The 11,094-nt window shown below is 40.3% G+C and overlaps 1 protein-coding gene across 1 annotated transcript; it reads left to right on the top strand.

Annotated features, from left to right (window-relative positions):
- Positions 1-10,062: 10,062 nt before the first annotated feature.
- On the top strand, positions 10,063-10,490 carry LOC140179195 (uncharacterized). Its single transcript, XM_072217860.1, has 2 exons — positions 10,063-10,366; positions 10,471-10,490. Exons 1-2 carry the CDS (start codon positions 10,063-10,065, stop codon positions 10,488-10,490), a joined length of 324 nt encoding a protein of 107 aa, XP_072073961.1.
- Positions 10,491-11,094: the final 604 nt, after the last annotated feature.

Here is an 11,094-nt window from a genome sequence, read left to right as displayed (position 1 = left end):
CTTCTTAAGCCCTTCTTCACTAGCCTTTTTCTTATCATTCTTCTTCTTAGCAGTACACATTATCCCTTAAACATTAGTTTCAAATCTCTGAAATTGACAAGATCAATATCTAATGGAAAAAATCTGTACACATTGTCATCCATGTAGTACAGTACCCTTAGAGTGCCTTTCAAACCAACTCCCATGGTGAAACACAAGGACAACCTCATAAGATATCTATATGCAAAAATAAAAAAATTAATTAATTAAATGATTACTAACCTAATCATAGATTAAAATAGCATTTTCCATTAAAGTGATTAAACAAAATACAAGAGACAACGAAAATAGTACCACTGGACACAGTACAAAAAATGATTAAATAAAGGCTACCTCGATGAAAGCGACAGACACACCACTGTTACTCTGTGAAAGCCTTCGTTAGTAGCTCTGTTCTTCTCTTACAGTGTTGTCATGACCACCTCACTGAAGCTCTTCGTCACCAATATTTTGGAGGAAAAATGTCTATTTGTTAAGGTTTTCTGTAATTCAGAGAATGGAGTGAGGGTTCTTTGGGGTTTAGAATGAGAGAGACCTTTCATTTCACTTTCATTTGCGACGTCATTTTGATGATTTGACAAGGGGTTTAAGTGTCCTAATCAAATGGTTATATTCCATATAGGAGAAGCGACGCCACATCATAGAGCCCAATGTGACATGTCATCAAATTTCATCAAGATTTGCCAAGAGAATATCACAGAAGGATTCATGTGTCTAATGTAAGAACCGAGCTTAATTAATCGTTTGATTAGTCAATTAATATTGCTAAAATTAGGTTCCAAAAAATTAGAGTGAGAATTTGAGGTTTTAAATATGATTTTTGGACTCAGTAGGTTTTTCTGAGTCAGAAAATGTATTTTCGGCGAAAAACCTTGAAAAATCGCGAATCGGCAGCCGAACCGGTTGAACCGATTCAAGTCTGCCAGGTGCTGTGTGAGAAAAAGTAAAAACAATAAAAAACCTTAAAAAATATTAGAAATGGAAAACCGGGCATTAATTTTAAAGGTTTGGCTCAAAGTTGGGCCAAACGGGCTAAAAATGCTAATGCGTTAGACCGGCCCAAGTTGGGCCCAAGCCCAACGTATAAATAGGTTCATTTAATGAACCCATTCAGCAACAACACACATAAACACAACACCACCAGTTGATAAGAGAAGAAGAAGGGGAGACTCCATTGTCACTATTCACATAGAACTTCCCAAGCTCATATGTTGAGCTACGGAGCTCCGATCGCCGCACCGTTTGTGGCCACGCGTTCCTTGCAAAGAGCTCTATAAAACTCACCCAAAAAATTGATAAGAAAATTACGGAATCTTCTCAGTTCTTCTCTCAAAATTTCGAATCCTAGGGTTTTTTATTAACTAGAATTTTGTAATTTTGGGTGTTTAGGTACCCTTTAGCCCTTGATTTACATTGGATTTGGCATCCAAAACTGTTGGATAAGGTAAGTTGCTCTTGAACCCTTGTGAAATTATGATTAAATTGAGCTCTAGGTTGATTAGTTATGATTTATGTATATTATAGCTTGAGGTTGTGATTATTGGCAATTATTGGAGCTTGTTGGTGCTTGTTGGAGTTATATTGGTAGCTTGGATTGTGGTTGGAAGCTAGCTTGTGCTCATTTTGGATTTTGGCATATTGGGAATCGGCCAAGGTATGGTTTCGGTTTTCTCTATGTAATATATAATATTCATGGACATTTAGGCTAGTGACCTATATGATAGGTTTGAATTAAAATGATTGTTGAGTTGTTTAATGATGATGTATGATGATTTATGATGGTTGATGATTTTTGAGTTTAATTATGATGATTGATAATGATATGATGATGATGAATGGTTGTGTGGATTGAAAGGTGGTTTGGTATGATATATTTGATGTTGAGGTTGAGAATAATGCAATGTGAAGGTTTGAGTATAGTGTTATATAATTGATGTTTGGTGGTTGAGAATGATGTAATTTGAAGGAAAATTTAGTAAATATGGTAAAATGTGACTTAAAGGGGTGAGTTATAATGTAAATTGGAAATTGAAAGGGCTTTGGTTTGATTTTGGTTGAGGTTTGGGAAAAATTGAACTTTGTGAAGCTTTTGGTAAAATAGAAATTTTGATGAACTTCCATGAATCACATTTTGAGCTACCTTGCTTGAAAGTCAATGATTTTTATACCAAATGAAAGATGATTGAACAAGCTTTAAAATGGTTTAAGTTTTGTGGAAATTTGATTTTGGTAGAGGAAAATATGATTGTGGGAAGTTTAGTGTTAAAATCTGAAATTCTGCAAACTTGCAGAATTTTGTGATTTCTGGTATGTGCGCACGCACACCCCTGTGAAAATTTAAACCTGTGCGCACGCACACCCCTGTGCATAGCACACAAGCAGGGGAAGACTTGCTTGTTTTAAACTATTTCACTTTTCCAACAAGCTTGTAAGTTTCTGTGACACCATTTTATGACTCTTGGGCTTATTTTTGGGCATTGAAACATGGAAAAGGTCTTAGGAGAAATTATTTGGTCTTTCTTTGAAAAATTAGAGAATGGAGGCTTAGGTTTCTGGTGTATTGAGGATGGATTTGGTGGATTGAGAAGGGCGAAAGATGTATGAACTGAGAACTGATGACCTGATGAGCTCAGAATGAAAAATGTTGAAATGATAGTAGTTGAGATGAGTCGAGGACTCGGAATGGAAATGTTGCGTTAACAGTGGTTGAGATGAGTCGAAGACTCGAAATGAAATGATGGATCCATGATATGCTGAAAAATGTTTTTTCTGAAAACCACCGAACTACTGTTTTATACTGAGATTGATGAGACGCTATGCGCCCGGCAGGGACAGTGGTTAATCCCGCCTGTCGAGGTAGCGGCGGCGGCATAAGTGATGTGCTATATTTGTCGGTATAGAATTTTCCAATAAAATTTCGTCGTGAGTATAGTCTAAATCAACAAGCTATAATGCACCAAATTTAGAAAATGTGTCACCACAATTCAAAATCAATATTTGGGAGTAGAATTCCGGGTCGTTCTCCCTAGGAGTTGCCTTAAGATGCACATCATTGGTTAGGAGTTCTCTTGGTATTTTGGAATTGAATACACGAAAAGTAAATGAACCTAAATTAAAACAATGAGCAACTAACAATTAGACTAAGGAACACAAGAACTTAACCTAGCAAGTGAATGACAATCAATCATGTAAATCCTTGGCTAGGGGTGAGAATTGGAATTCCTATCCTCATTGCCTCCATCAATGGTGATAATAATTGGTTATTGCTCCACTTAGTTAACCTCTGACTATGAAGGAAAGTCAAGTGGAGATAATCAATTTGAGTCCACAAGTCCTAGTCAAATCCTAAGGAAAGATTAGCTTTAGTGGCATTCAAATCAACTAGCAATTTCCAATTGTCAATCAACAAAAGACTTTGACAATTCAAGTGTCTCCAATTACCCAACCCCCAAGCCAAGAGTGAAAATCTACTCTATAGCTATAATTGACATTTTCTCAAACACTTGGTGAACAATAATGCAAGACATTATGAAATTAAGTAGAGAATTCAAAACTAAAGCTATCTACTACAAGCAATTAACAACAATCAAGCAATTAACAACAATGAACACGAAATTCCTCAATGCATTAATAGAAATCAATGTAAACAAGATCCAAATCCTAGATCCAAAATAACTAGAGTAAGAAGAACACTAAATTGAGAGTAGAAGAATGAGATCTACAAATTATAGCAATGTAAAATTGAATTCAAAACAGATCTAACCAAAAGATCCAAGTGAAATTGCATTTGAGAAAGCCAAAACCTAGAGAGAAGTGAGAGTTTCTCTCTCTAGAATCGTAAACTCAAAAACTAGCCAAAAAATTATCTAATGTGTGAATCCCCCTTCCTCCTTGGTCCCTTGGGTCTTTTCCCTCCAGAATTAAGCTCAAATTAGGCCTGGAGCTCTTCAGAAATCGCCAGCCACGATTTCACTAATAAAGTCACGTGCCGAGCGTCACGCGTGCGCGTCGGTCACGCGTGCGCGTCGGTCACGCGTACGCGTCGTCTGGATTTTTGCGAGCCACGCGTACGCATCAAGCATTCATATGCGTCGATAAGATTTTTGCCCAGCCACGTGAACGCGTCAACTTTTGCGCGCCAATCCCAGCATCATGCTCCCACACGTGCGCGTCGGCCACGCATGCGCGTCGCAGCCAATTCTCCAAAGCTTCATTCTTTCATGTTCCTTCCATTTGTGCATGCTTCCTTTGCCTCTTCTAGGCTATTCTTGCCCTATAAACTCTGAAATCACTCGACAAACATATCACGGCATAGACTGGTAATAGAAGAGGATTAAAATATAGCATATTTAAGGCCTAAAAAGCATATTTTCAACCATCAAGCAAAATTAGGAAGGAGACACAAAAGTATTCATTTTATATGGATAAGTGTGATAGAATATTGATAAAATCCCCCAAATTCCACACAAGATAAATGCTAGAATTGGGGTTTATCAGTAAGAACGGTGGTTAATCCCACTTACGTTGAGATGTGAGGTTTGTGGCAAGAGTATCCCACTCGCATCCCTTCAGATCAATAGAGTGTGCAGGCACAAAATCCTGGACGCTGATCCGAGCACCATATCTCGGGGGTTCCCAATGATGATTCCGAAGGGCGACATCTCCATGGAGATGTGTCGGGTTGGCAGTTGAACCGACAATGTGATATCACAGCCAATAGGACAGGCATTCATCATGTGCATCTTCTATTTGTTTGTATGCTTTGCCGACTTGTAATTGATTGCCTATTTGTATAACATGTCTAATTGCCTATTTGAATTAATTGCTATATATGCCTGTACTTGTGTTTTACTTGCATTGATATTAATTGTGCTTTCTACTGGGATTGAGGAGGCTCGGAAGGCGGTGGCGATGGGATCGCATGGAGGATAGATTGGTGAAGGCTGTGGGACAGCGGAGAACTGTTAGATTAGAAAATCTCTTAAGTTAGATTGACCTTTTAGTTATGTTATGGTTTTAATTTATGCCTTGCTGTTTTAGTTATGCCTTAAGATTGAATCTTGTGATGGATATGAAGTCTAGGATTGCCTTTGGCGTCCCGGGGTCTTATATCTTATATCACTGGGCATTGTTACCATACTAAGAACCTCCGGTTCTCATACCATATTCTGTTGTTATTTTTCAGATGCAGGTCGCAACCCACCTCAGTGAGTTGTTGGATGGTAACAGAAGCAGAGGATCATGATACTTTTTGGAGTCTTTTGATTATTCTGTTTATACATCTCTCACTTTTGTATTTTGCTTTTGCCTAGAGGCTTGTATTGAGAGAGAAAAACTTTTATAAGCTATTTTTTAAACTTCAGATTTTGTTTTGTCTGTATATATGGCTAGCCGGCTTAAACTTTGCGAGCCGAGGCTAGATTCTTATGATATTATACTCTTATCCTTTGATATATTATATCTATATCTTGTGCCTTAAGTTAGTAGCTCCATTAGTACGTTTTGCGCTTTTCAAATCCTGTTTTGAGCTATATTTTTCATCGAGCTTCTAGATTATATTAATACTTCTATATATATTATGTATGAACTTTAGAACTGTCGTAACCTTTGATTAACCTTTGCTTTACGACGCGAGGTAAGGCTTAGGCTATTTAGGGTGTTACATTTAGTGGTATCTGAGCGGTTCGTCCTTGTGAGCCTGAGGGATAGACCGATTGTGCTTCATTGCATACTCTGTGTGTCTTTTTCTTTGATGCTATTAGGTTATCAACTTGATATTGCATAGCATGCTTATTTGTGAGTGGGATAATTGAAGCACTAGGCTTTTGATATTGAGACTGATCACCTTGATATCGATTGTTTGGTGTAGACAGGAACCCTAATGGCCACTCGCGGACGAGGTCGTACACGTTCTCGAGCCGAGAGTAGGAATGCGCAACCAGCGGATAACCATGCTGAATTCATGGTGGCAACGGCAAATTTAGTGAACACCATGGAGGCTAATACTGCTGCGACTCTGCAAGCTGTGTAGAGGTTAGGCCAATCGGCTGGGAATGGAAATGAAAATGGCAAAGGAAACGCGAATGAGAATGCTGAGGGAAATGGCGATAACATGGGAGGTGCTCCGATGACTTTGGCAACTTTTTTCAAGGTTCATCCGCCAAGTTTCAGAGGATCGACTAACCCTACAGAGGCGGACAACTGGTTCCAAGCCATGGAGCGTGCTTTACAGGCGCAGCATGTTCAAAACAACCAATATGTGGAGTTCGCCGCATATCAGCTTCTGGGAGAGGCCCAGCATTGGTGGCGAGCCGAGTGCCGCTTGCTACAGCTTCAGAACACCGATGTTCCTTAGGATGTATTCCAAACGGCCTTCTATAGGAAGTATTTTCCTGAGTCTGCAAGGGAAGCGAAAGAGATGGAACTTATGCAACTAAAGCAAGGTTCCTTGTCTATGGCAGATTATACTAGCAAATTTAAGGAGCTTTGTAGGTTTTTTAGGGTGTGTTAAGGTGCCCCGGAGACCTACAAAAGCTGGAAATGTATCAAGTATCAGAGGGGGTTGAAGGATAGCATCATGACTGATGTGGCTCCTATGGAGATTTGTACCTTCTCCAAGTTGGTCAACAAATCGAGGGTGGTTGAGGAATATGCGAAAACGGTAGCTTCGTCCAAGGAAACTCACGGAGGAAACACTAGTCGGGGACGTGGCAAGTATTTTCATCCGAGAGGTTAGAGTTTCAAGAGAGGAGAATATTCGCCTCAAGGACAAGGAGGCTTCAGAAAGAACACTCAGAATCAGTTTCAGTATGCTAAGAGGAGAGGAAATCAGAGTGGTTGCTTCAACTGTGGCTTGCCTGGTCACCTTGCGAGGGATTGCACTCGTGGAAAGAACCCGAATGTGGGTCAGAGTCAGCATCAAGGGCAAGTATTTACTGTGAACGCCAAGTATGCTTCTAAGGCGGACCCGTTGATGAGAGGTAACTGTTTAATTGGTGATAAAGTCTTGATTGCATTGTATGATACTGGAGCTTCGCATTCGTTTATTTCGTTTACTAAGGTTGAGGAACTAGGCTTGAAAGTGTCAGAGTTAGCATTTGATCTGCATGTACATACTCCGCATCAGACAGTTATGACTAGGTCAGGTTGTAGGCAAGTAGGTTTCAAGCTTGAGGGTAGAGACTTTATGCATGATTTGATTTGTTTACCAATGGTTGTGTTGGAGATGATTTTGGGGTTTGATTGGTTGTCGAAGAACTGAGTTTTGTTGGATTGCTTTGAGCGGTCAATTCAGTTTATGCCGGAAGGAGAAAATGGAGCAGTGAGAGCTGAGAGTTATTACCTGAACTCCGTGATGGTGTACTGTAGTGGGAAAGAGTGTCAGAGTTATATTCCGTTGGCTGCAAATACGTTAGGTGATAATCAGGAACTAGATCAAATTCCGGTAGTTAGAGACTTTCCAGAGGTGTTCCCGGAAGATATTCCTGAATTTCCACCTCAGAGGAAAATTGAATTTGCGATTGAATTAGTTCCGGGAGCCGGACCAATTTCGATTGCGCCGTATCGAATGGCTCTGATAGAGCTGGCTGAATTAAAAACTCAGTTGGAAGAGCTTCTAAACAAGAGGTTCATTCGACCGAGTGTATCTCCGTGGGGAGCACCAGTTTTGTTGGTGAAGAAGAAGGATGGAGCAATGCGATTGTGTGTGGATTACCACCAATTGAACAAAGTGACTGTGAAGAACAAGTACCCGCTGCCAAGGATAGATGACTTGATAGATCAATTGCAAGGAGCTGGAGTGTTTTCCAAGATCGATTTGAGATTCGGTTACCATCAGATAAGGGTGAAGGAGGATGATATCTCTAAGACTGCGTTTAGGACGCGCTATGGACACTACGAGTTTACGGTGATGTCTTTTGGGTTAACGAATGTACCTATTGTTTTCATGAATTACATAAATAGAGTCTTTCGTCCCTTTCTGGACAAATTCGTGGTGGTTTTCATAGACGACATTTTAGTTTATTCTAAGACGGTGAAGGAGCATGAGCAACACTTGAGGATTGTGTTGCAAATCTTAAAGGAGCGGAAATTATATGCTAAGTTATCGAAGTGTGAGTTCTGGAAGGAGGAAGTAAAGTTCTTAGGTCACGTGGTGAGCAAGGGAGGAATAACCGTAGATTCTTCGAAAGTAGAGGCGGTGATGGAATGGGAAAGACCAACAACAGTGACAGAAGTCAGAAGCTTCTTGGGCTTAGCTGAATATTACCGGAGATTTATTGAAGGATTTTTCCAGATTGCACTACCGATGACTAAGTTGACAAGGAAGGAGGTGCCATTTGTGTGGACGTCGGAGTGTGAAGAAAGTTTTCAAACTTTGAAGTAGAATTTAACTTCAGCACCTGTTTTAATTTTACCGGAACCGCATGAACCGTTTGAAGTGTATTGTGATGCGTCACTGAAGGGTTTAGGTTGCGTGTTGATGTAACACCAAAATGTGGTGGCTTACGCATTACATCAGCTGAGACCGCATGAGGTAAATTACCCCAATCATGATTTGGAATTAGCGGCGATTGTGTTTGCATTGAGAATTTGGAGACACCACTTGTACGGAGTGAGGTTTAGCGACTTTTCTGATCATAAGAGTCTCAAGTACATCTTTGATCAGAAAGAGCTTAATATGCGTCAGAGGAGGTGGATGGAACTTTTAAAGGATTATGATTTTGAACTAAGTTATCACCCTGGAAAGGCGAATGTGGTAGCAGACGCTTTGAGTCGGAAGTCTTTAACGATAGCTTGGATGAGAATCAAGGAAAAGGAGCTAGTGGATAAGTTTGTGGATCTTAAGCTGGATATTGGTGAAGTTGCCGGAAGAGCCTGTTTAAATTAGTTGCAAATTTCAAGTACGTTTAAAACAGAGATTCAGAGGGCTCAGCAAGATGAGCAAAAGCTTCAGCAATTATTTCAACCAGTTAGTAAGGAGAGGCATAGAGAATTTAATAAGGATGGTGAAGGGTTGTGGAGATACAAGGGGAGAATTTGTATATCGGATGTCGGGAGTTTGAGGCAAGAGTTGTTGTCGGAAGCTCACAACAGTGGGTTTTTCATTCATCCCGACTGTACGAAGATGTACTATGACTTAAAGAAGATGTTCTGGTGGCCTGAGATGAAAGGTGATATAGCTACGGTCGTATCCAAGTGCCTGACATGTCAGAAGGTGAAGATAGAGCATCAGAAACCGTCGGGAATGCTACAGCCACTTGAGATTCCTCAATGGAAGTGGGAAAGAATTGTGATGGACCTTGTGACTGGTTTACCGAGGACTAGGTCGGGATTTGATGCGGTTTGGGTGATCATGGATCGCTTAACCAAATCCGCTCATTTTCTGCCTATTCGAGTGAACTGTTCTATGGAAGAGTTGGCGAGATTGTACATCAAGGAGATAGTAAGGTTGCATGGTGTGCCATCGAGCATAGTGTCAGACCGTGATCCCCGATTCACGTCAAGGTTTTGGGGAGCTTTTCAAAAATCTTTTGGTACGAGGCTATGTCTCAGCACCGCATATCATCCACAGATGGACGGACAGTCGGAAAGGACTATTCAAACATTAGAAGATATGTTGAGGGCGTGTGTATTGGATCAACCTGGAAGTTGGGACCGTTACATGCCATTGGTAGAGTTTGCGTACAACAATAGCTTTCATGCGAGCATTGGGATGACTCCGTATGAAGCCTTGTATGGACGGAAGTGCCAATCTCCACTTTGTTGGTATGAGTCTGGTGAATTAAGTGTTTTGGGTCCTGATTTGGTAGCAGAGACTACTGAGAAGATTAAGAAGATTCGAGAGAGAATTCTAACTGCTCAGAGTCGCCAGAAGAGTTATGCGGATCAGATGAGGAAACCGTTAGAATTTGAAGTGGGAGAGCACATATTTCTGAGGGTTACACTGACAACTGAGATTGGAAGAGCGATCAAAACAAAGTTGAATCCGAGGTTCATTGGACCGTTGAGATTCTGAGGCGATTCATGCTGGTGACTTATCAAGTAGCTTTGCAACCTCACTTGTCTAACTTGCATGACGTATTCCACGTGTCACAACTCTGTAAGTACACGTCGGATGCGGCTCATATGTTAGAAACTGAGTCGGTCGAGTTGAGGGAGAACTTGACATTTCAAGTAACACCGGTGCGTATCGACGACACTAGTGTGAAGAAGTTGCGAGGAAAGGAAGTTTCATTGGTTAAGGTTGCTTGGAAGAGAGCAGGAGTCGAAGAGCATACTTGGGAATTAGAGTCCGAGATGCGAAAGGATTATCCTGAACTATTCTCAGGTAATCACTAAATTTTGAGAGAAAAATTTCTTATTTGGTGGGGAGAATGTAAGAACCGAGCTTAATTAATCGTTTGATTAGTTAATTAATATTGCCCAAATTAGGTTCTGAAAAATTAGAGTGAGAATTTGAGGATTTAAATATGATTTTTAGACTCAGTAGGTTTTTCTGAGTCAGAAAATGTATTTTTGGCGAAAAATCGTGAAAAACCGCAAACCGGTAGCTGAACCGATTGAACCCGTTCAAGTCTGCCAGGTGATGAGCGGATAATTTATACACTTTTTGGCATTATTTTTAGGTAGTTTTTAGTATAATTTAGTTAGTTTTTACTATGTTTTTATTAGTTTTTATGCAAAATTCACATTTCAGGACTTTACTATGAGTTTGTGTGTTTTTCTGTGATTTCAGGTATTTTCTGGGTGAAATTGAGGGACCTGAGCAAAAATCTGATTTAGAGGTTGAAAAAGGACTGCAGATGCTGTTGGATTCTGACCTCCCTGCACTCGAAATGGATTTTCTGGAGCTAAAGAAACCCAATTGGCGCGCTCTTGATTGCGTTGGAAATTAGACATCCAGGGCTTTCCAGCAATATATAATAGTCCATACTTTTCCCGAGTTTTGACGATGCAAACCGGCGTTCAAATGCCAACTTCCTGCCCTATTCTGAAGTTAAACGCCAAAAACAGGTTACAAACCAGAGTTAAACACCACAAACAGGCTACAACCTG

This window comes from Arachis hypogaea, chromosome 15 (genome assembly GCF_003086295.3).
Source record: "Arachis hypogaea cultivar Tifrunner chromosome 15, arahy.Tifrunner.gnm2.J5K5, whole genome shotgun sequence".
Lineage (NCBI taxonomy): Eukaryota > Viridiplantae > Streptophyta > Magnoliopsida > Fabales > Fabaceae > Arachis > Arachis hypogaea.
The sequence above is the reverse complement of the archived record's forward strand: the minus strand, read 5'-3'. Positions and strand labels throughout refer to the sequence as shown.

Excerpts from the sequence above, each read along its gene's own strand:
- LOC140179195 (XM_072217860.1), top strand. The coding sequence starts at position 10,063 with ATGCTGGTGACTTATCAAGTAGCTTTGCAACCTCACTTGTCTAACTTG. Across the intron at positions 10,367-10,470 it reads TTATCCTGAACTATTCTCAG|GTTCTGAAAAATTAGAGTGA; the intron begins GTAATCACTAAA and ends TGCCCAAATTAG.